The sequence below is a fragment of the Clinocottus analis genome, unplaced genomic scaffold, assembly GCF_023055335.1.
Source record: "Clinocottus analis isolate CAN_PGR_092001 unplaced genomic scaffold, fCliAna1.0.p SCAF_1, whole genome shotgun sequence".
Classification (NCBI taxonomy): domain Eukaryota; kingdom Metazoa; phylum Chordata; class Actinopteri; order Perciformes; family Cottidae; genus Clinocottus; species Clinocottus analis.
Window position 1 is genome coordinate 12,972,261 of NW_027175820.1, and position 26,255 is coordinate 12,998,515.

At 39.0% G+C, this 26,255-nt stretch overlaps 1 protein-coding gene across 3 annotated transcripts; it reads left to right on the forward strand.

Annotated features, from left to right (window-relative positions):
• The first annotated feature begins 578 nt into the window (after positions 1 to 578).
• nedd4a (NEDD4 E3 ubiquitin protein ligase a) lies at positions 579 to 26,255 on the forward strand. Of its 3 annotated transcripts, XM_068576498.1 has the most exons (29): positions 579 to 971; positions 1,930 to 2,003; positions 2,980 to 3,058; positions 3,157 to 3,195; positions 3,431 to 3,484; positions 15,943 to 15,993; positions 16,399 to 16,460; positions 16,633 to 16,735; positions 17,706 to 17,869; positions 18,009 to 18,126; positions 18,461 to 18,625; positions 18,799 to 18,882; positions 19,136 to 19,255; positions 19,385 to 19,642; positions 19,809 to 19,889; positions 20,095 to 20,149; positions 20,244 to 20,302; positions 20,472 to 20,537; positions 20,718 to 20,947; positions 21,550 to 21,671; positions 21,781 to 21,851; positions 21,935 to 22,030; positions 22,129 to 22,202; positions 22,293 to 22,353; positions 22,448 to 22,507; positions 22,614 to 22,721; positions 22,843 to 22,939; positions 23,154 to 23,226; positions 24,260 to 26,255. In XM_068576498.1, the coding sequence occupies exons 1-29, from the start codon at positions 927 to 929 to the stop codon at positions 24,360 to 24,362; spliced, it is 2,772 nt and encodes a 923-aa protein (XP_068432599.1). In that variant the 5' UTR covers positions 579 to 926; the 3' UTR covers positions 24,363 to 26,255. The 3 variants fall into 3 exon arrangements, with proteins under 3 accessions (XP_068432599.1, XP_068432530.1, XP_068432678.1); XM_068576429.1 differs by lacking the exons at positions 579 to 971; positions 1,930 to 2,003; positions 2,980 to 3,058; positions 3,157 to 3,195; positions 3,431 to 3,484 and adding an exon at positions 8,279 to 9,601; XM_068576577.1 differs by lacking the exons at positions 579 to 971; positions 1,930 to 2,003; positions 2,980 to 3,058; ... (1 more) ...; positions 3,431 to 3,484; positions 16,399 to 16,460 and having other exon boundaries at positions 15,963 to 15,993.

The following is a 26,255-nucleotide window of genomic DNA, read 5'->3' on the forward strand; positions in this document are numbered from 1 at the left end:
TTATTTGTGTTTTTATTTTGTGCTTCATTCCATTTCATAGAAAACTAATGTACTTTTAACTTAATTGACAGATACAGTTATTTAAAGATTAATATTGCCCACAACCTGTATGATTACTTATAATAAATCACCTCTGGCCAGATCCTCCTTTAATTGAATCAATATGAATAACCCTAGCACGGCTTTTCTCGTTTAGTTAGTTAATTTAATACCTATTCTATTTCACTGTATATACGTTATATACACTTTATATATACAATGAAATACAATAGCAGAGCAGAACATATTACATGCAAATGTAATTACAAAGGCAAACACACACATATACATATACATATATATATATATATATATATATATATATATATATATATATATATATATATATATATATACGCACACATATATTCCATCACTGCCTTTTACTGGTAGTAGGCTACTTAATTACTCGAAGTTAAGTAACAATGATATACAACTTTTTCTTACAGAGATGTACTTTTACCACCTGAATACTTCACCACCTCTCGTTTTTTACTCAGTGGGAGAGTTATGACGCGTTCAGCTGAACCTATCGGTCGTGTTGTTTGGGCTTTCCTCAGACTGAAGCTTTGCCAGGAAGAAGGCAACAAGAAGAGGAGAAAGGACGAAACACAGCAGGAGGAGGAGGAAGAAGCACAGCAGGAGAAGGAGGAGGAAACACAGCAGCAAGAGGAGAAGGAAAAGAAGGGGACCATGGATCCAGTGAATGACGACGATGTCTCAGCTAGCCACTAGGTCAGGTTGACGGCAGCTACCAGCGTAAACACGCAGAGAGCATAATAGAGGCAGAGTAGAAACTAAACACCTCAAGAGTCTACTGTTGGCTGCAACACTATCTTCTCTTCTTGTTACTGTCGCTCTCTGGGAGGAGGAAGGGCGAGGATATTATGGCTGCACTTTCGCCACAGATCCGAGGACTACAGATAGATGAGGTAAACTAACGCTCCTGTGTCTCAAAATCAACCGTCGGCGTGACCACGTCGTTAGCCAGCGGGCTAACTAGTTAACACGAAATACCGCGCGAGCTAACCAAACGATATCCGGTTAACTAACGTTAGCGAGCTAACTCAATGTATGAGAAGTTATGTGTGAGCTACAATATGGTAGTTATCGATTGAACTGATCAGCTGTACATCTTGCTACCCACATTAGAGCTCTAGCTGTTCACTTTTTTATCCAGGAAACACAACAGGCTCCTCGGCTGTTAACGCCTCTGTTTCGGCCAACGGCTGTCTCCCGTCCTCAACACACAGACACACACAGACACACACAGACAGACACACACACACACACACACACAGACACAGACACAGACACACACGCGCGCACAGACACACACACACACACACACACACACACACACACACACACACACACACACACACACACACACACACACACTAAACTGACATCGACCAAACGCCGAATTCGCTCAAGAACACCACGTTGGCAGAGCCTCAAGATAACGTTAGGGCCCGATAGTTGTGTCCTTTGTGCCAAGTCAGTGGGATTGATTGCGAAATCATCTGATGATTCATCAACTTCACAGTAAAGCCATAAATGAGCGTTACGATGGGAAATGTGCAACAGTGTCAAGTATTGTCCGGATATTACGTCATCCCGTAAACACTGATTGCATTGGGGGTATGCACATGTGACAGGCAGTCATACCGGAAAATAATTTTGTTTACTGGTATTATTATTTTTTATCCAGTACCTTGCTCTAGATTTCTCTCTTCGCTCTGAAAATGTTAAACTGTTTATGTTTGCATTGTGTCCTGGTGTTGTTTGGGTTATGATTAATGTGTGGCGCAAGACATCATAGCTGTCTTTATGTCATTAACATATTCACAAACTCATTAGTATTATTCTTTTTTTTTTAATTTTCAGGCAGAGTCCAGAGTCCTAAAAGTGAAAGTTGTTGCTGGAATTGGGCTGGCCAAAAAAGATATACTCGGAGCCAGGTAAGCTGTAGATACTTAATTCTTACTTTTGCTGTGTACCTTATGATGAGGGCTGCAAATAACTATTGATTTGATTATCAATTACATGCCAATCATCTTTTCATTATACAATTTGGATATCAAATATAGGACATATACAGTAAATATATATATATATATATATATATATATATATATATATATATATGTATTATTTTTCCATCCAGCAATCCTATAAACCAAATATTAACTATTACACTGGATACGAAAAGCAGCCAGGCCTCACAATTTAGAATCTAAAACCTTTAAATGCAACACTAAATTACAAATTATTTTAGCGCTACATAAATTTACAACTAGATCTTTTTTTAAAGATTTACTTCAATACATACTTGCAAAGTAGATTAATTCTCAGTCAATTTCAGTCAAATTTGGTCGTCATCGTTCTGTGCTCGTGATCTTGTTGTGTAGTGGCCATCTCCTCGTGAGTTTGTCTCATTATCTTAAGTAAAGCTGTACAGTCAGAAATTGCATCCTCTACCATTGTATGTAGAATGACAGGAAGGGGATGACTACCTTTTCCACAACAAACAGCACATCTAAGCACACTCTAAGTCACATCACTTACTTAATCTATCACAAATGACAATGATGCAGGCCTAAAGTGACACAAAGATTGGGCAATGGTTGAATATGGCTTTAATGCATGCCCCAGTGGCTCAAACTATCATTAAATAACAATTAGAATCAACTTTGCTTTAAGTATTGAGTAGCTGAAACCATAATGTTAATGTTTCTCAGGTATAAATGCAGCACCTGATGGATCAGACAATGATGTAAAGGGATTTATCTCCCTCAGAAATAAAGTAGAGATCCATGGCAGAAAAACAACACAAATTAATAAAGAACAGGAAGTAGATCATAACCATTTCAGTCTTTATAGATCAATGTAAACACCAGACGTGATGAATCAAATGTGTGTGTCTTTGTCATGCAGTGATCCATACACAAGACTCTCCCTCTATGACCCTATCAACGGAGAAATCACAAGTCTACAGACTAAAACAATAAAAAAGGTGAGCAAGTGAACATCTACATTTGCTTTTCAACTTCCTCTGTTTGTGGACTTGTATTTATTTGGATTTTATTTCCCTTCCCATCACGTTACATGAAGTCTCTGGACCCGAAATGGAATGAAGAATTCTTTTTCAAAGTAAGCGAAACTTAAAATAGACAAACCTTTAAAATGCATCTGTTTATCTCTCAAGCTGTGTGAATATCTATACTCTCATGTATGTGCCAGGACATTTTATAACAGGACTCTGGATAGATCTACTATACAGTTATAATCATGTGTTACTATAAAATTCTGTTAGCTTGGTTACCATGGCTTTAAGTTGAACCCAGTACGTGTGCGCTTTGATGGTATTGTCTATATTATTTTTCAGGTTGATCCCCGGAAGCATCGTCTGCTCTTGGAGGTGTTTGATGAGAACCGCCTGGTAAGTTTTTAAGTATAATTTTGATATACTCAACATATCTTGGGTTGTGGATTACAAGTGTGGAAAGCTTGGTTCACTCTCAGGCTGCTACTAATGATCCTTTTCCTTATCAATTAATCTGCTGATTATGTTCTTGATTAATAGTTTGGTCAGTAAATTCTCTATAAGTCTGACATTTGTCAGACCAATGGTGAAAAAACCAAAAGATATTCAGATTCACTATCACAGAAAAAAGCTGAGAATTCTCACTTTTGAGAAAGTAGAACATTTTTGAATAATCAATTATCTAAATAGTTTGTTGCAGCTCTTGCAGTTTGTTGCAGCTCTTGTTTACCTACAGATATTGGGTACATCGGTTTTCTCTTTTTTAGTGCCCATCACACAACCATGTACATGTTCTGAAAGGTGGATAATCTGTCCTCCTCTATGCAAGTTTGTTATAATTGTGGGGCAAAATATTTTCATTACTATATTATTTTTAAATGTACGGAAGCACATTGCATTCACTGGATTAAAAAAAATAGACCCCTTTTTCTCGTAATTACGAGATCTTTTCTCGTAATTACGAGATCCACAACCCCACCAAACGGACGCTGCTTTCCTGTCCGAAGAGAGAGAGAGACTCCTGCCCGAACATCCCCCCCAAAGATACCTGTACAGGGTCGCTACAATTCCTTCTCGAAAATACACTAGAAAATACTGATGTTTCTAAAAAAAAATGAGGATGGTATTACATTTAGTATGTCAACACTGCGCAGGCATCTCAATGAGTTAAGATTGTTTAGGCAGAAAGCCTGAACAATCTGATGTGCTGGATGTCGCTCTGTTTCTGTAGGAGCAGTTGAACTAACACGGGATGCTTCATGGATACAAATTCATGTATTTGAAATGCATCCAATCTGGTTGGGTAGTGACTCAAAGAACTGTGCGGCACCTGTTAAAAATCCTAGATCCTCAAGGAGTACAGCTGAGGCAACGGGACGGTCTAAGAATATGTCTGTCTTGTTGCATTCGGTCAATGTTGTCTGCAACACCTCACTTTCAAATCCGCATATCTGATCCAACCCAAAGATGTTCAAGTCAGGAAATTTTCTCATAAATGTTTGAAAAGAGCTTTAAAACTAATTAAAGTTCAAAACTAAAAATTCCTATGACCTAATATGTGTCTATCACAATGTGACCAATGAGTGCCACACAAGAATGTGTCGTATTTCTAAGGATACGGGTATCCAGCCAGTCAGTGCAAGGTTAACTTTGGTTTGTTTGCCTGATACAGCCGCCCTTATTTTGCCACAACATGTAAGTTATTGTTGGAAAACTGTGATCCCTTATAATTCAGAGATGATAATAGGGGCAGACCTGGCTACCTTAAGGGTAACCAAAGGCCTGTTGTTGAGAGGTGTGGCTGGTGATTGAAAGAGTTGGATATCAGTCAAGTGCTGAATGTCATGTTGATTGTGGAGATATTATGTAAAACATAGTAGCTTCTGTCTTTGACCTCAGTTGAGCTGCTGACCCAGTTTCAAACTGGTTTGATGCACAGCAGGTACTGAGGCACCCGAGCAGCCAGAGCACAGTGAGCACCGTTGCTGTCTGAGACTTGCTGCTCACTGTGCTCTCTGTATGTAAACATAGTGAGTGAGTTAGTGGGGATATTGTCTACTAATCACACCTCATTTTACTTTTTTAGAACAGTTTTATCAGAGCTTTACTCAGAGAATACCGTATGAGCAAAGTAACACATTCTGTAGTTTGTGCACCCTGCCCTACATTTATACTCCACATTGTTGATATTTATTGATCTGTGGCTGCATAGCCAATCAATTTATCAAGCCATATGTATATACTCAAATATAATGTATTTAGTAGTTTATTTTATTTTTTGCAGTTTTTTTCTGAGTTGCAGTTCTAATGAGTTTTGACTTATCTTTACCCTGTTGTCCCCCACTGCTTCAACAACCTGTCCTAACTGGTACAGGTTGCTCGGCTCAGCGAGCAAGAAGCAACACATTAGAATGTCAGAAGAAGACGTCAGTGCACAGATATTTGTAATAATTTGTTCCCAGAAACCTACCACGTACAACATGTAACATTTCAAATTGTTTTTGAACATAACAATCCTGTGCTAGGCTATACAATGAAAATTATGTGTTTGTTTTGTCCCACTTCATTCTTCTATTGTGATTTGTTTTGTTATGTTTGTAATTATTTATTCTTATTTGTCACAAAGTTAAGAGATACAGTCAACACATACACATGCACATATATTCCACACAAACTTAGCCTCTGCTTCACAGATTCAGTTTGTTATTTTGTTTGTAGTTTGGCTGAATGTTTCTTGGATGTGTCATAAAATCAAACAAACCTGGGTGTGACTGACTCAAGTTTGACTTATCATGCTCCAGGTGTATCTTGAGGAAACTTGAAGGGCGTGTCCGCACTGTGAACAAGTTGTTATGCATGTGTATGTCACTGCTGCTCCGACACTGATGCTGAACAAGCACGAAATTCAGGAAACTTGAGCAGAAACATTTGTTTTGCTGTTCATTGTATTAGTATTGTTCTTTAATAGACCCTGGTCATTTTTGTGATCCACAGTTTGATCGTTCACACCTAATGTCATTGTTGTTATTCCACTTCGACTGCTTGTTAAGCAGGTTACACTGTTGAGAAAATGAGGGAAGGCTACTCAAGGCGCTAATCCAACAACAATGTGGTCCTTCCTACAGACACTAAAGACATATATTCATATTTAGACGCATGCAAATCTATACAACATACTTTCTAAGGTTTCCTTTCTGCTATCATGGAGATATTTGTGTAGCAGACCCAGTCTCTCTTCCAGAGACGGCGTGAATAGAGGGTATGCACATGACCGTATGTAGAAGTTGCCATGGTTACACCCTGCCTCACCCCCCTCCCCCGCCCTCCCTTGAATGAAGGGCCATCATGAATTCACATGGAAAACACTGATAAAAGGGTAAAGAGCTGTTGTGCAACCAACTGCACAAACTGATTCAGGAAGAGGTTTTTATCCAAATCCGAAGGCTAAAGAAAATAGAATGATGAGATTTGTCCACAGACATCAAAAATATCCACTGAAGTGGGATTTATGATCAGTCTTTATGAAGTACAGCACAGTAATTAATATAGTAAAGATACACAAAGTCCAAGAGTGAAAGTAAAGAGTAAAATACACAGCAGACAGCCCAGCAATAATTCAGTGCACTTCATGATCAACCTTTCTCAGATGGTTCAGTGGTAGTGAGGGTGGGGGGCTGTAAATGTGATGCTAGCAACTCGTTAGCTGAACTCTTTATGGCTGCTGATTGACAGAGCCATCCTGTCTCCTGTGTCCAGCCTCTACTGTAACTACACCATACTGACAGGGTGTAATGGCATAATACGGCTTATCTTTCAACGTTTCTTTTAGGCACATTATTTTTATGGTGCTGGATTTAATGTGTATATTTCTTGCAGCTTTGTCTATGATTGGCCTATTACACACCATACTGTCTGACTTCAGTATAAATTGTGTTGTGTGAGTCACCAATCTTATTACCTACGCACCACCATGAATTGAATCTGTTTTTGGCCACATGAGTGATTGATAGCCAATCACGAGGTTTCCCGGTAGTTTGTCATGTTGGTAAAAAGAAATAGGCAGCTGCAGCAGTGAAGTGTCCTCTGATGAATCATGTCTTTATCCTGGCTATTTTTTCAGTATTACACCTTATACTAAAATTGGTTTGGATGCACACTAATGCCCTGAAATAGGCCAGCCTGACGCACAATAGGCTTCCATTAATAAATCGGACTGTCAACAGCCACTGAGAGGAAATCAGACCAGCACTGACTGTTACATGAGGTGTCTTATAACAGGTGTCATGTCACTGTCAAAGCTTGTTCTCATCTTCTTGTGTTTTTCCGTAGGCAGGCAGATAATGTCACAGCTTACTTTATCACTGTTATAACATTCCCTGTTTCTTTGCATGCCAAAAACAGTCTCTGAAGTATTTTGTTCCTTTACTTGTACTTTTGCAGTTTCCACTTGCGACTCGCGGGCTATGGTGGTTTTATTTTGTGCTATGCGATTTTGCAACCCACTCCCCAGTTTGTGACAGAATTATGTTAAGAGTTATTTCCTTTTTATTTTTTGTAATTCAATAGTAGTGGTTAAAAATATGTTTGGGGGCACAGAGCAGTAGAAACATTAGAAGCATAGCTGCAGCAGGAAGTAGAGTCTTGAGTGAGTGGCCTCAGGCAGATGTAACATTTCTGTGTGTCAAAGCTTCAGTATAAGATGCAACATAGAAGGACTACCATGTCCTTGTTTTGTCCAAAGGAGTGAACAGGAGTGAGGGGGCTGGAACAGACACGAGGTGTAAGATATTCATCTGGCTGGAGCTCAGGAGGTGCTGTGAACTCGCAGCTAAACTAAGGTTATAAAGCGGGTCAGCAGTGGAGGCTCTTTCTCTAAGTTCCATTGTAATTGTTTTCCACATAGGCTTTAACCTCCTTAAGGGAGTTAACATCTGGGATTTCTCTTGTTTCAAAGGTTGTATGTTTGGGTCATGTCTTCAAACAGAACCACTGACCCCCTCTGACTAAAAGCTGAGATCAGCCTGGAGGGGAATGTAAGTTGTCACCAGAGCTATTTTGGCAATGTACAGACGCTAATGATTGTGATCACAGAGCGGAGCTTGGAGCAGTTGCTTTGCTTTCCTTTTTTTCTTCCAGCAAGTTTGATCATGTAGCTCTCTTCAGCGCTGCAGGGATTAGAGAGTTAACCGAATGGCACGTCGGCTGCGCTTACAATTTGCGTCAAGGAGAAGCAACACAGACCCTCTGTCAGAAAGCCTCAGCAGCCATGGTGAGGAGAGTGGAGCCAGTGTGTCAGCTCGTAGCCCTACAGAGAGTCTGGCGCACAGATCTGTCCACTTGAAGGTGACTCCACTGTCACCAGACTATGCTAATTTACAGCGGTACTCTTCAGTATTCATACCCGGGGTTAACGCTAGAGGATTTAATAAGAAGAGCATTCTACAGATCTTGCTGCAGCCCTGTGAAAAGCTTAGTGGAGAGCAAGATGGCAGTTTAGAGGATGGAGACCCAGGTGCCAGCGAAGGAGGAGCAGGCAGTGGCTCTGACGGAGGCTCGTGCAGCAGCAGCATGGCCAGCGATGCCGGGTACTGTAGCAGCAACAGCATCTTTGAGCCAGAGGCTTCAGAAAACCACAGGACCACCCAGGAGAGGAGTCTACTCCGCTGCAAGTCAAAGGTCCCTTTGAGACGGTGCTCCTCCTTGGTTATATTTCCAAAGAGCCCCTGCAACACCCCACCTGCTTCCCCAGTCAGTCCAATGGCTCTAGCTGCTCTCCCACCAGCAAGGGGGTCTCATCAGTCATCTCTACAGACATCTGCCAGTGAATTCTCACAAGATGATGAGGAAGTGAATTGCAAAGAGTCCATTACCACAGCAGTAAGCGGCCATCGTCTCCCTAAAGGAAGCTGTAGAGCCGAGTTAAGGGACACCAAACACATGGTGAAATTCAATATTCCTTTACAGGAAGAACCAAAAGGCAAAATGGAGGACAGGAGTAAAGTAAGGGAACTGTCGTCAACTTTAGACGGATCGAATCGTCACTCCAGCAGCGTGCTGCTTCACTTTGCCCACCAGAGACCAATAATGTCCGGCAAGGGAGCTGCAACCCTGGCTACAGTCAATGTGGATAATCCTGAGGCTACTAACCTAGCCACACGACCTAATGGTGAACACAACCCTCGAAAAAAACTGTACCGTAGTACTTCTGCTTGTTTGTTCTCTTCAACTAAACAAACAGAGAAAAAGGTCTGTTCATCAGGAAAAGGACAGGAAACGCCTGAGGAAAACCATTGTCATCGAGCTATACAAAGGAGCTTTTCCCTGGAGGTGCCCTACGCTAACACTGGAATTTCATGTCACGTTTCAAATCCAAAACTCAGTAGTCCTCACTCTCCTCATGTGCACATTCATTTGTCTCCTTGCTGCCCAGCTAAGTTTCCTAGCTCTTTCACTGATATAAACACAAGCTACGAAGGGATTAACATGCGAAAGAGTCCGGTTCAAAACACCAAGGTGAGTGTTAAGTTTCTTTATTGGAACTAGCTGATGCTCATTACCTGTCTCGACCGTATTGACGTCAGCATTCTCTCAAATACCATGGAACTATAGAGCACTCGTCTTGTGGTTCTTAAAGTGCCAAAAATATATTCTCATTATATTGAAGAAAACACACATCTTCTCAGCAAACACCAAACAGTCCAGATTGATAAATGTCATTTTGATTTGAATCTGTCCCTTTTTATAGTGAATTGAGAGGCAAAGAGCTCTCTCAAGTATTTACGTGACACAGAAAAATGTTGTTGAACTGGTTCAAGTAGATTCCATACTGCTTTGGTTTGACTGCTCAGGTGACGTCACTTGAACTTCTTTTTTCATTTACAAAGTAAATTTAAAGTTGGACTGTGCTAAATATTTAACTTATGGTTGCTGAAGGAAAATTAAACCTTTAAAAGATTGCTTCTGACGCTAAATAATGTTCACGATTTAAATGCTGAGTTGTCCTCTCCTTCAATGCTATCGCCATTAAAGTCCTTAAAACTCTGTTTACTCAGAGTCAGCCATTAGCCTCACCACAAGCGAGAGCAACATTCAGTAACTGAGAAGATCACTCCAGCTAAGTCATGCAATTAAAAGCCCAATGTGGACAAACATGCAGAGGTATTCAGTTACATTACAGGAAATCCATTTTCATATTGGTTTCCCCACCAAAAAAAAAACGAGTCTTGTGAGTCTGTCCGTTTGTTGGTTTGTATGAAGACATTTAACTTTAGAATATCTCTCCAGTTTTACTCTTCTGTTAGCGCTATGAGTAATCGACTTTAAGTATTTACCCCGTCTAATTTTAGTGGTGGGAAAAGCAGTGCCCCTTGCTGGTATAAATAAAGTGCTTCTGAAATATTCCCCTTGACTCCAGATAGTCTGGTGGTCTGTAGCACTGCCCAGTCCCGTGGATTTAACAACATGATACTAGAGCAGCACAGTCATGCCAGTCGTGTGTGTGTGTGTGTGTGTGTGTGTGTGTGTGTGTGTGTGTGTGTGTGTGTGTGTGTGTGTGTGTGTGTGTGTGTGTGTGTGTGTGTGTGTGTGTGTGTGTGTGTGTGTGTGTGTGTGTGTGTGTGTGTGTGTGTGTGTGTGTGTGTGTGTGGAAAGATAGCGTGAGCCTTTCCCAGTAAAAGGTTGGCGCGTTCCCCCAGGCAGTGTTTGTGATGTGTCAGGTGTCAGCCCCCCTCCTGCATTTAGCAGGTTGTCAAGTAAGAAAGTGTACTCTTTACCTAATTAGCCAGTCCATTTAATTTGAAAGACCTACATTTGCTTTTGTTAATTGAGGTTATATTTTCTTACTTAAAAATGCCAGTGAAATACAAGCAAGTGTATTATTTTCATTTGAACGTTGATGTTCAAAGTCCTTTGCGGATATTTAGTCACGTGGCACATAAGTATATCAGGGAAGCATACGAAAAAATTATGTTCCTGAAATGCAAGTGTTTTTTGTTTTTTTTTTAGATAGTTTTGATTTTCCTGACTAAATGTAGTAAAATGAATTTCATACGAATTACTTTCTTTTTTTACTGCAGCAGTTAAAATGATCACCTCATGCCTACAACCAGTCCAACAACAAGGTTAAATATATTTACTACAAACAATTAAAGGGGAAAACAAACAGTCATTGAAAATCAAAAAATTGCAAGATCTAAATCTCCTCTTCCACGAGACCTATATGGGCAAAATGTGACACCCTTTGTTGATCTCAACATTGGCAGAGACAAACTACTGTGATAAAGATAATCATTTTGGTTTAATGTGTCACTTGCAGCAGGATGTGCATATATATATATGCACATCCTGCACATGTTTATGTTTGCATTGTGTCCTGGTGTGTGTGTGCATATATATATATATATATATATATATATATATATATATATATATATATATATATATATATATATATATGTTTGCATATATATATGTTTGCATTGTGTCCTGGTGTGTGTGTGCATATATATATATATATATATATATATATATATATATATATATATATATATATATATATATATATATATATATATATATATATGCACACACACACCAGGACACAATGCAAACATAAACAGTTTAACATTTTATTATTATTCTAGAAACTGTATGTATATATACTGTATGTGTGTGTGTGTGTGTGTATATATAATTTCTTTTTTTTCATCCCACAATGGAATTTTTTATGGAAACTTCAGGTCTTTATTTCTTATCTGAAGGGCCCTCATAACCCCGTACACCTCATCTTACAAGTTAATGAACAACCAGGGGTGACCACATTAAACAAGGAAGAGGAAAAACATGACTCATAACAAAGAACCAAAATGTAGGCTACTCAACGACACAAATGTAATTTGTTTAAATTATGTTTTGTTCAATTTTCCGAGGTATCAAGTCAAAGATAAGCTACATATCATTATGTATCGTTCACATTTTATTGTCTCAGCTAGTTTTGTGCAGCTGCCACGGTGTTTGTAATGGTTGTGATAGGTTGCATTACCACGTTAAAGCTGGAACTCTTTCAGATTCCTTCACATGTAACTTGTGGTTTCGAAAAGTCACTCGTAATGAAAAGACCCCAGCGATACTAAGCTTAACTCTTGGACTTTAACTTTTAAAACTGGAATATAGCAGCAAACAAGAAGTATATGACTCCTTTCTTCCTTTTAAGTGTCTAAGGTTGGGTTGCACCAACAAGGATTAAATTAATCCTGGTTTAGAGTTAAACTAGGGTTAGTAAATCTAGGTTTAAACTGGTTTATATTTAATCAGACATGTGTTGCACATCTTAACTTTAACCCTGCATTAGTTAAACTAGTTTAAACCAGGGTTAAAACAGGATTAGTTTATGTTCTATGTCCACCATGATGGATTCCGCCGAAATGTAAACAAATTCACAATGTACGTTTAACAAATACGGAACTAAATAACCCTAAATAAATGCTTTTTTTCCCTAAACTAACCTTGTAGCATAAAATCACAAAGCTACTAGGAGCTGGAGAAGTGTTGGCACAGCAACGTTCCTCTCACTTCCATACTTGATTGATGGTCCAACCTTTCAATTGAGGTTCATGACAGACTCCTTTGTGAATCTATATGCTGTGAAAACTCGCCGTTGTCATAAAATTCAATTGGGTTTAATTTATCTCTAATTTTCCTGCGAGGAACTTCTTCCTCTAATGCAATCCAGCGAAGATATACAGCCATGTTGTCAATAAAACGCAGATAAACCTCCTCCATGGTGGTTTAAATATAACTGCTAATCCTGGTTTAGTCTAGGTTTAAAATAACTGGTGCAACAGATTTGATTTTAATCTTGATATAAATGAGAGTTAAACCAAGATTACCAGAGGGTCAGATTTACCCAGGAGTAATTGTAAACTAAGGTTAAACTAGGTTTAAAGTTTGGTGCAACTGGATTAGTTTAGGAGTTCATCCTTGTTGGTGCAACCCAGCCAAAATAATGTGTTTTGGTTATACACTCGGTCAGCATAACACATGAGCAGTGCAGGCCACCAAACTTGGTGATCCTGCCTCCTGCTGTGACAGCAAATGCTTTCAGGTGTGGAAAATATGGGCTTCCTCATTTCACAGCGTTGACCTCACTTTGTTAAGATAATCAAGCATAGTCTCTGCAGCTCCGGCAGACTCATGAGTGGTTTCACCAAAATATATCTTGTTTCAAACCTATTTTATGGAATTGTTTCTCAGATATGAACATGCATTCCTGATCAGTATGGCTTAACATCCGACACTGCTCCAATAACATTAGCTGTGTACCTCTTTAGAAGTGTAGGTTTCACATGCTGCTGTCCACCTGTTAAAAGCAGTTCGTCGTAGCCCAACTGAGATGGATATCACTGAGCTTGCTCATCAAATGCCCAAACATGTGTGTTGCCACAACCTCCCACAGTACATGGTCAGCACTGCTTAATGCCACATGCTAAACTAAGTTTCAATTAGTGTCACATGAACCTTTAAGGATGCTCTTTATGAACATTGATCTATGGCTGTCTTTTTTATCTTGGGTAGTCTTGTCATGTGACCAAAGAAAACACTTCTTCTTCGTTAAACTTGGCCTCAATCCATTCTGCATCCAATAACTTTCCAAAGAAACAGACGGTTTCGCTTGATGGAAAACTCTGTTTGTTACTGAAATTACCTACTTGACTTGTGAAACCAGCTATTAGCCTGAAATGTTTATGCATTGCTGTCTGTGGCATACTTAGTTTTAATTTAAGCGAGGGATCAGTTGTTGTCTTGTTAAGTTTTCAACATCTGAGCAGACTATTAAAAGCTATAATGGGCAGATTGTATTAATAAATATTGTTCTGAGCGGTACAGAAGTAAAGAGTGACTATTACTTTATTAGTTTAAGCCCTGGGCTTAAAATGTATTATGAAAGTGGACTTTAGCTTAAGATAAGTCGTATCAGTACTCGCAACTGATGTGAATGTGATACAAACATGTTGTCCTGCAAAATGTTGTACTTGATTTATTGACCTAAATAAGTTGTGAGAAACATTGCCATAATTTGAGATTATAACCGTAGTAATGTGAGACAAGACACTGAAGTTTATAAACATCCTTCAACTTAATGTGAAATCCAATGCCTCAGTCAGTTGACACAAGGCGTTTTCATTTCTTTACAGTTAAGGAGGAGGAAAAGAGTACATCGCAATGCTTTAAATGAACTACGTTGTATTATGTAGACATGCATACATATATGGAAATATCCAGTACACTGACAGTTTGTAAACAATACCCAAATAAACACAAATTAAACTTTTTTTAATGTCCTGTGGACCGTGGAGTGTAAATATATGTAACCAACATTAATGCCACTGGTCTCTCTTTCATCAACATCAGTTTTATAGAAGACTCCACTGTCAGGGAACCACTGTGCAAAGCTCTTCTCAAAATGCTCCATAAAAACAGTTGCACACTGGAAATGGAAAGCAACTACAGGTTGCAGAATAGTAATGACAACAAATGTGCTTGACCAGAGCGTTGTAATATTCAAAACAAAACCAAAAAGTTTTTGTTTCACAGTGGAGAAGATGTACTGCTTTTCTTGATAGTAAACTGAATATGTGTTGCCTTTTTTAGATCGTTGTTGGGACAAAATAAGCAATGAATTAGGTCAACTACAGCTTTGGGAAATTGCATTTTGTCACTTAACTCTTTTCTGACATGAAATGATTGTATAGTTGAGAAAACAGTCTGCATATTAATCAATAATGAAAATAATTGCTAACTGTAACCCTACTTCTTTACACTTGTAATTTAATTTTAGCTGTGTTTCTTTGTCCAGAGTGACTCACAGTAACTGCTGCCATTGAGTAAGAGTGAATACCTCAAACAACAAAATTGCAAATTTATAGTAATACTTATGTCTTAACTTGTGGACTTCTGTTTGTTTAGGTGTTCATTTATGAAATATACAATAATTACTTTAATTACTTATGATGTAGCTAAAATTCACATGAAACCCAGAATGGGTCAGAATAATACATAGAGTAAAAATAATCAGTGAAAACTGTGTTTACCAAACTAGTTGCATGTAGCATGTACTGTATCTTTTAACCTCGACATAACTGCTTCCCTTGGCTCCACTATTAGACATGCAAGGGCAGAACGAAGGAGGCCTCCTTCTATATTTGTTCACATAAACACTCTATACTGCTGTTAGACAGTTTGACCTGACACGGGTGTTAATTTGGTCACAAAGCTGGCTCCCTCAGTGCAGCTTGTGTTTGCCTTTGAGACTGTAAAGGCTGCAATAAAGGCATGCAGTGAATGTGTGAAGTGTTCAGAGAAAAGAGAAGTGTAGCTAACAAATGCTGCATTATTTTGGTCCCAATCTCTCTGGAAATAACAATTAGCCATTCATTGTGGGCTGATAAACACATTCCTATCTAGGCTACATAATGAATGAATATATATATATATATATATATATATATATAGATAGATAGATAGATAGATAGATAGATAGATAGATAGATAGATAGATGTAAAATAGTCAACTGAATCACATTGTTTTAAGTATGAAGAGAGTGCAGTTTAATCTAACTCTTAAAGATAGTTTGTGGGAGGATTTGGCTCGTAATGGATGTAGCAGACAAAGAAAAAGAGAAGTTACACAAAATAAATCACTTTCAGAAAATCAGATAAACAGCATCTCGTTTTATGTTTCTTATTACTAAAGTTGGCTAATTAACAGAGCATGTCTAGGCCAGTCCTCTGTGCTTTTGAATGTAGAGGGAGATAATATTGTCATGATCCTCTCTCTCTCTCCCCCTACTTGTCAGACACGTGACGACTTTTTGGGACAGGTGGACGTCCCCTTAAATCAGATACCGGTAAGTTATTTGATTGCAGTAAATCCTCGTTCTTTGTACATTGATATCTGTAGCCTGTCTAAGTTCAAGTAAGTTAGAAAGTTAGAATGTATTTAGTATTTGACTGTCGCTCTGACCCTTGTCATCATGGGAATATTTACACGCACCCTCATTCTAGTGTCTGTTCCACATCGTTGTCTATTGTTTTGGAAACACAGTCCGTCATGTTTATGTTATGTTCCTGCTTTTGTTTCATTATAAATACAACACCCGCGAGTAAGCCCTCATGGTCCACTTCCACCATCATCAGTATCTTTAAACATACAGTACTGTGTTCTGATACACTGCCATGCAGTACATTTATTCACTGTCAAAATGTTTTGAGAATTAAAGATATATTTTTATTCTTTTTGTTTTTTTTCTCAGACAGAAAATCCTAATACAGAAAGGCCATACACATTCAAGGATTTTCTGCTTCACCCACGAAGGTTGGCATGATTTCATGGCTTTTTAATCCTTTGTCTTCTCCTGTTTTACATTCCATTTCACATTTGTTACTTTGAAGGCAAAATGATAGGCCACAGTTCAGACCTATTTTTTTGTCATGACATAATTTTTTTTTCATTGTACAAATGTTGTATTAATCTGTTGGTTACGCAGCCACAAGTCCAGAGTCAAAGGTCACCTGCGTCTCAAAATGACTTACCTGCCAAAAAACCCCAGCTCAGAAGAGGAAACAGCAGAACAGGCCGAGGACACAGACGTAAGTTTTGCTTGTGATTGCTGAGTAAGAAGGTATCTCCCACAGATCCTCTTGTGTTTGGTTGGCCTACACAGTGATTATTCTTCCCTGTTCACATAATACATAACCTGCAGCCTCAAGGTAACATTTTAGAGCAGCTTCCAAAAGAGAAATGTGGACTGCTTAACCAAGAATGGACAGACTCTTATATGTTTATTATTCCCACAGCCAGTTCAAAAGCAGTATGTCTCACGTTCAGCGACATTAAAAGCAGAGCTGTGAAGCATAGAACCCTGAGGTTAGAGCATAGAACCCTGAGGTCAGAGCATAGAACCATGAGGTCAGAGCATAGAACCCTGAGGTCAGAGCATAGAACCCTGAGGTCAGAGCATAGAACCCTGAGGTTAGAGCATAGAACCCTGAGGTTATAGCATAGAACCCTGAGGTTATAGCATAGAACCCTGAGGTCAGAGCATAGAACCCTGAGGTCAGAGCATAGAACCCTAAAGTCAGAGTATAGAACCCTGAGGTCAGAGCATAGAACCTTGAGTTCAGAGCATAGAACCCAGAGGTCAGAGCATAGAACCCTGAGGTTAGAGCATAGAACCCTAAGTTCAGAGCATAGAACCTTGAGTGCAGAGCATAAACCCTGAGTTCAGAGCATAGAACCCTGAGGTCAGAGCATAGAACCTTGAGTTTAGAGCATAGAACCTTGAGTTCAGAGCATAGAACCCTGAGGTCAGAGTATAGAACCCTGAGGTTAGAGCATAGAACCCTGAGGTCATCGTATAGAACCCTGAGGTTAGAGCATAGAACCCTGAGGTCAAAAAAAGACTTGCATGTAATGTAGTCTCCAAGTCTTCATCTTAGCAGTGCATTTTCTTGTATTTTGCAAGTAATTTTTGGTGCGTGCACTTAAACAGCCGGCATTAGGACATTGTTGCCACCCTGCTTGTGCTGCCTTTTAACAGTTTTTGTTCATGTTGAGCAGCCTGGATGGGAGTTTCTGGAGTCTCAGGACATGTCAGGTCCCAGACAAAGCCAGCTGCTGCCTGCTCTGCCCCCTGGCTGGGAGGAGCGGCAGGACAACCTGGGAAGAACCTTCTTTGTCAATCATGAGACCAGAACCACACAGTGGACACGACCCACAACCCAGTAAGACTGCTCCCCTCTCCACAGCAAAGTTACATCATTGTATTTTTGTTGCCGTACTGATTTTGTGTGTGTGTGTTTGTGTGTGCTTGTGTGTGCTTGTGCTTGTGCGTGCGTGCGTGCGCGTGTCCATCCTAAACAGGGAAGGTGATGTGAACATGCAAAGAAGACAGAACAATAATATGGATGCAGAGCAAGCTTTGAATACACGCAGACAGATCTCAGACCCAGATGAGAACCACACACGAGAGTCTCCTGAGGTAACTTTAACACTTTTTTTAAAAGAAGCCTTTTCGGTGAATGAATAAGGGAAGGACAAAAGAGGTGTGTTCTGATGGCTATGCAAATGACATGTTGAAGCCAGGCGTTGCACTGGTGGTCGTAGCAGTGTAGTTCTGGCTTCTCCTCTGAGGGCTTTGGCTTTAACACTTGAAGAAATACACTTCCTAAACCATTTCACTTTTAGGTTTACAAAACAACAGTCCACTGTTTATTCAAACTGAGTAATTTGGCAGAACTGTTGTCGTCAGATCTAACCTGAGATCAACCCCCCACCGAGTCTTCTTGATGAATCTCATCTGTCTCATCTTCTAGAGCTGGGAGATCATTACGGAGGACGAGTCCACCTTGTTCCACAACAACAACCTGCTCGCATCACCTCCACCACATGGGCCTGCAGAGTTCGAGCAATTCCCAGACGAGCTGAGAAACACTCACTTTTCTGGAGCCACAGCTGGCGAGCTGCGCGCCTCCCAGATGGTGAGTCATTTTCTGTGGCCCATACGGTTCTGTTTACCGGAAAGTCAGAGGAGTAAAGGCTCACAAAGAGATTGATAGGAACCACACATTTTTAGTGAAAGAGTGAAAAGTGTATAACACATTAATGGCCAAGTGATCATTGTTGTCTTTTACATGCTTCCTCTGTGCTGCAGAATCATGCTAGTAATTCAAGTCATTCCAGTCGCAGAGGAAGTGCCCCGACTTCAACGGTAGAAGAACATCCTGTTAATCCCGTGGTGGGTATTTCACTCCCTTATGGAAATCATTCCTTCCTACTTTTTACTAAACCTGTCTTACATCAGAATGTTGCTGTCTTTGTGGACAGATAGCACCATTCAAGAGTCACAGCTGTTTTCTATAATTTACCAGTTCCTGTGGTATGGAAGTTAGGAAATAGTTTTAGTAAATGTATGCGTTTCACTGTTGGTATTTGGTTTCTCAATGAGCTTGAGGTTTTCAGTATTGATCACTTTTTATGTCATTCTATAGCATATTCCAACCTCAGCTGTGCTGCCTCCAGGATGGGAAGAGAAGCGAGACAGTAAAGGAAGACGCTACTTTGTCAACCACAACAGTCGAACCACTTCATGGACACGACCCCTCATTCAGGTACAATGTGTTTTATTTTATTCTCATTAATACTGATAGAGGGGAAAAAGTATGGAAACTGATGCTCAATTGGCAATTTTTCAACCACATTTCTCCATACTTCTCAATATTATTTTTCTTGTTGGACAGAAAACCACAGAGGCACCAGCACCAGCACCAGCAGCAGCAGCAGCAGCAGTAGCAACAACAGCACAGAGTGGTGCAGGTGTACCCCAGAGCCAGACTCCACCCTTACCACCCATGTCCCCCGAGGACTCTCCCTCTCAGCACATCCCAAGCCCAGAGGCGACACATGATTCTGGCTCCCTGCCGGGTGGATGGGAGGTTCGCAGTGCTCCCAGTGGAAGACCCTTTTTCATTAACCACATGACTAAGACTACTACCTGGGTGAGAAAGCAGCAGACTTTAGATTTGCTTTTAAATTCAGTCTTGTGTATTGACCATGAATAGATACAAATGCACTACAAAGTGTCTGCAGTATACCCAATGCTGTTTCTTGTCTAAGTATTTCCTATTAGACTGAAACACTCCTTGTTTGTTTTCCTCTGAACAGGAAGATCCCAGGCATCCCAAAATTCCTGTGCACATGAGGAAGAGACCCTCACTCGACCCATCTGATCTCGGCCCTCTGCCGGTAAATTCGGCAGTTACAGAATTTCAGTAACGAATCAATTGAAAGACATTCATCAACTTTAGGCTTTAGATTACAGGCAAAAATCATACCTGAAACCTTAATTGTTCTGTGTTGTAATAAATAATCAGGGCAGATCGCCTAGGTTTATTCTATTTATTAGTCTAAAAGCCAACATATTTAGTATGTAAAATGTTTTTCATCCTAGCCTGGCTGGGAAGAGAGGATCCACACCGATGGGAGAATATTTTACATAGATCACAGTGCGTATGACTTTTAATACTCATTACATCTTGGACTAAACAATGTGTAGGTTTCCATGTTAATGAATGGCCTCTGATGTATTATATTTCACAGACACCAAGAACACACAATGGGATGATCCCAGGCTGCAGAACTCAGCTATAACCGGACCAGTGAGTATAGATTATATTTGACAGATTATCTTTTAGTATTAAGATATTAGTACACAATAAAAATTGTTATTTATTTGCTGGTTTCCTCTAAATATGTATCCTTGACTGAAGTATAAGTCATAAGGTTACGATGGATTTCTCTCTAAAGGCTGTCCTCTATTGGTTCTAGGCAGTGCCTTACTCCAGAGACTATAAACAGAAGTATGACTACTTCCGGAAGAAGCTGAAGAAGCCGGTGAGAGTCTTGAAAGAGCAACTGTAACTGTTGCTTCTTTACAATTACTTCTATTTGATCTAATAAGGACTGGTGTTGCTTTAACCTCTATTATTTTGTCACTTTCACATATGCTGTATTTATTCAACCTGTAGATGATCACAACTTTCTTCTTAATGAACGCAATACATTTTTGGGTAGGCTGACATCCCAAACCGCTTTGAGATGAAGCTGAGGCGAAATGCGGTGCTGGAAGACTCATACCGACGCATCCTGTCAGTGAAGAAGGCAGACTTGCTGAAGGCAAGACTCTGGGTGGAGTTTGAAGGAGAAAAGGGACTGGACTATGGTGGTATCGCCAGAGAGTGGTTCTTCCTCATGTCCAAGGAGATGTTCAACCCGTACTACGGACTCTTTGAGTATTCTGCCACGTGAGTCCACACACTGCCTCTGTTTATGTTTCCTCTAATGGTCTTATACATCTAAGTTGTGTTTGGACAAAGCCGTCTTGTATTGCTGCCCAGCCATTAAAATGTAGAGCTTTAGATGTGCTGGTGCTCTAACTTATAGAAAGAAACAGTAAATAAAGGATATTTAGGGCAGATGATCTGCCTTTTAGGTCTGCAAAGTCCAGGTAAATCTGAGAAAATATCAGACATTTACATAATACATCACTGCTCATATTGTGCGCACACATACTCTGTGTATGATATTTATGTTTACAGAGCGTCATAGGCCACAATACAATTTTTAAATTGTTCATCTTCCTTTACTGTCCTACAACATGTAGTCTGCAAGATTGTAATTGGGGGATGGAAAATGAGCCGTATTTACATAACTTGTGATGAGCATCAATGAAAATACAAACCTCAAGCTTCAAGTCAAGATCCCTATACAATCACAGGATTTTGTTTCTTATAATAACAGCAATTTAAGAATACACATAAACAAGCTGTAATTATCTGCCAGAAACCAGGATGGCTGATTTAGGAAAATATTTGTTCCTGTTCATACTTTGTGAATTGTCTTGCAGAGACAACTACACACTGCAGATTAACCCAAACTCAGGTTTATGTAATGAGGACCACCTGTCCTACTTCAAGTTCATCGGTCGCGTGGCAGGCATGGCCGTGTATCATGGAAAACTGCTGGATGGTGAGTGCCACCTGTATAAATGTTGTCATAGGGCAGAGGGGAGATCAAAGGGATTAGAGCAGATGATGATTTTATAGGTCCTGACATTTTTATGTGTCCTCTTTTAAAGCTTTCTTCATTCGGCCTTTCTACAAAATGATGCTCCAGAAGTCAATCACTCTCCAGGACATGGAGTCTGTTGTGAGTGTCACGTGTTTCGACTGCAAATAATTAGCTGGATCAGGTGATCTGGAAGATATTAATGTTGTGTGTTGTCTTTTCAGGACAATGAATATTTCAACTCCTTGAAGTGGATTTTGGAGAACGACCCGACAGACTTGGATTTGAGGTTTACCATTGATGAAGAGCTGTTTGGACAGGTGTGTTCAAACATGTCATCTTTGCCTCAACAACTTTTGATTTGTGATAAGTGGTCAACTTTGTAATTTGTATTATACATGTAATTCTTCTTGTTCAGACCCACCAGCATGAACTGAAGCTGGGCGGCTCAGAGATTGTCATCACTAATGACACCAAGAAGGAATACATCCAGTAAGAAAGAGAGAGAAGAAAACACTTCTCATCATTTTCAAAGTGTTGAAATGATGGCTCGATGCTAATTGGCCGTGTTGTGTTTGACAGTCTGGTGATGCAGTGGAGGTTTGTGAACAGGATACAGAAGCAGATGACTGCCTTTAAAGAGGTAACAAACTATTTGATACACTATTTTGTAACATGGTAAAGACACCATTAAACAATATGAAGCAAGAAGAAAAGTCATATGTTTGTGTTTTTAGGGATTCTTTGAGTTGATACCACAAGATGTGATTAAGATCTTTGATGAGAATGAGCTCGAGGTAAGTTTTCAGTCTGCCTGATGAAATTACGATCAATTGGTTTATTGTAGCTTTATTAGAGACAGATTAATAATGATGTGTCCACCTCCCGTCTTCTCCTCCACAGCTGCTCATGTGTGGTCTTGGAGATGTGGATGTGAACGACTGGAGAGAGAACACCAAGTACAAGAACAGCTACTGCTCTAACCACGTTGTTATCCAGTGGTTTTGGAAAGTAAGACAACTTTCCATGCCTGGAGCCATCAAGCTGAACTGTTGGCATTTCAGAGTTTATTGTCCTTTCAAGAAGAGCTTTGTATTTGTTATTTATTTGTATATGTGTTTGTTTTGTTTAGACAGTGCTGTTGATGGATGCAGAAAAGCGAATCAGGCTCTTGCAGTTTGTGACAGGAACTTCAAGGGTCCCGATGAATGGCTTTGCTGAGCTCTACGGTGAGATAACACTTTTTTTACTACATGTGAGAAAGTAGTTTCTTGCTTAATCTAGATAATTATGTATTATGATATGAAATGATGAGTCATCACGTTTACCTCTATACAGTTTATTATAACAATTAAAAAATAGTTTTTTGTTTTATTGTAAATACATTCCAGTTGAAATCAGGTTGATTGTGTTTGTCTAATGTTTGATGGGTTTGTTTTCTAGGGTCTAACGGACCACAGCTGTTCACCATCGAGCAGTGGGGAACACGTGAAAAACTCCCTCGAGCCCACACATGGTGAGCACCTTACTCGCATTATTTGGTTAATATTTTTCTTATTTAAAAAGGCTAGAGCTGATTTTTGCTTTAAAAAAAAAAAAAGATTTGCTTACATTATCTTGCTACTGAGATGTCGGTCATTTTGAGCAGTGAGGTTTGTAGTGAGACCAGAGATTTCAGTTAAAACCCAAAGACAATATGGATTGGGGCTTTGACGTGCCACAGAGATGTCCTGCCATAATATGGTTTATAGGGTTTACCTTGACCAAAGAAGCTCTGAGTCGACTAACACTCATACGATTTTGACGACTCATCGATTAGTTGATTTAATCAACAGATCAGTAAAAAAAAAAAGTTGCTCCACAAAGAATCACTAACATTTTTGTGTTTACCAGAATTGTGCTTATACGTTGGAAATAATTCATTCAGCATGAAAAGATAAGCGTAAAGCATAAAAATGACTACTTGACTAAAGAATATCTAAGACTAAAACGGCCGATTAGTTGACTAATCGACTAAGAGGGGGCTGCCCTCATGGCATCATTACCTTTTTTTTTTATCACTGAGGTTTTGTGTGGCCATGATAATGAATGATAATGTTTTTTTTAGCTACAAGATCATATTTATTGGAGCATATAGTGGGTTGAAGCCCTCTAGTGGTTGGATACAGTCATAGCTCTCACTCTGCTCTTTGAGAAATACATCCATTCATTAGACTCAGAAAGACACCTCACTATTAACGGAGAACTCAACTTGATGTTTTATTTTTTCATGTCAAAGTCAATTTCATAGTAAGTCATATAGAAAATGCAATCATAGCAATTGAGCTGCATTTAGGGATTTTTGACCATTCCTTATTTAATCTACCTCTGGAAAGTCCATCATTTTGATGGAGGTGCAGTACTAACTTACTGGACTGTCTTCTTTAAGAATTACGAATGAATACATAGCAGCTGCAGTTGATTCCTACAAATGTTTATGTTTCATGACTTTTGTTTTGATATGATTGTTCCCTTGTTTTCCTCATTGTCTTTACTTTCACCTTGTAAAGCTTCAATCGACTGGATCTGCCTCCTTATGAGTCCTTTGAGGAGCTGAGGGAGAAACTTCACATCGCCATTGAGAACGCACAAGGCTTTGATGGGGTGGATTAGAGCTTGTGCTGACATTACTGCACGATGCGGTGAACACGCGTAATGATGAGAAAAACAAGCTGTGCAAGAGATTCATGTCTTAACCTGCCAGCTGTGTGACAGATGAAGGACAGTCACACAACCTTCACTTTGGTCCTCCGTTGAGCCACATGTGAAGAAAGGACAATGCATCTGGAGAGACAAAGTTATTTAATGACTTTACATGTTTTAAAGTTTACAAAGCAAAAATGCAAAGTTCAATACTGTATAACAAAAACAAGAAAAAAAAGAAAAAAGATTTAAATTTGGGCTGAATTGCCTCAGAACATGTTATGCTCTGATTCTCACATCAGGTACTTGTAAGATGTTGTCTTTAACTTGTATTTGGTGAGAAGATATTGTAGGTTGTGTTGCTCACAAACTAAAACCCTTAACTTGTTGTTGGAGGCAACATTGTGCCAAGAATCTTTTACAGCAAAACCTAAATAATCAATTGGCAATTCAACCTAAATTAAACATGTTTTCCAATCATTTAATTATATACATAATTATACATTTTTCATTCCATCACACTAATCACAAACATATGCACCTCGAATGCATTGACAGCAGAAAATGTGCACGTTAAACACAAGTTTGAGCAACAACACTTAAAGTGTAATTTGTAATTATTATAGTAGCGATGCACCAATACCAGGACCAGTAAAAGACTACATTTATTTTACTGTCGCGTGTAACTGACTACATGCAGTGTTGGCTTGCGCTGAATTCCTAGGCATAATTTCTATATAATAATAATAATTGAATATTATCACATTTATTTTCATCTGTTATTTAATAAATAAACTGCACATACAGAATTAACTTAGCCATCTCCAAAATTATAAAGCATTTATTGTTAAAACTGTTCACGCGAAATTGGCAAATAGCGGTTATTGATGCACCTCTACATTAATACATATTTGTCTTTCAACACTTACTGTTGGTTTATCAGAGAATTAAACAACTGTATTTACGCATAATATTCGACAGACTTACCTTATCACACACTTTGCAAACAGTATGTTAGAAATTCGGTTTTGTTGCCTTTTGTCAATCAGTGGTAATGTTTTGTTTTTGTCTACTCGTCATCGTTGTCTAATTGCAGGACGGTGCTCTATTTTTAAGAGTACAACTTTAAAAATGGTTGGTTGTCAAAATATGTACAGATTATTGTCTGTTTTCAAAATGGGTAATCACTTGTTAATACCTTTGTAGGAAAGTAACTGTTCTTCAGCAGTAGTTTTAACATTTTCTGAATGGCAAAACGTGTTTACACTGCCTGCCATGTTTACAGGTCATTGATAAAAGAAGATATCGTGGGCTGGTTCTTGTCTCTGACAACACAATTTTATACTTTATGCTTTTATACAGTCAAGCACTTTGTTGATATCGATGAGTCTTACTTCTAAACTGTCTGAATCTTTGCCAATCTGTCATCTGCAGACTGTTTGAATCGTTCTTTAAGAAAATGATCCAATGCTTCGAGTGCACGTCTTTAAATGTTTACATGTGAACATTGCTGAAAATAAGCACATTCTCTTCTTTCACTTATATTTAAAGTTAAATACAGAGGCCTTTGTTTGTAATGTATTGTAGAATTTGATTGTTGATGTTTTAATCTCTAAATGGAAGTACTGTTATATAGCTATTGTCTACTGAAGAATATTGAATAGATCAACACTTAAATTCTGATATATCAGATTTGTATTATTATAGAAATGAATTAAAACACCTATAAGTGCATTACAACATACATATACACAGTTAAAAGGGTTGAATGAACTGTAGCTCTTGAATCTTCATTTGACGACATATAGCACACCAAATTCAATACAAATATATTTGAAAAATAAAGAAATATGAAAACAGTTA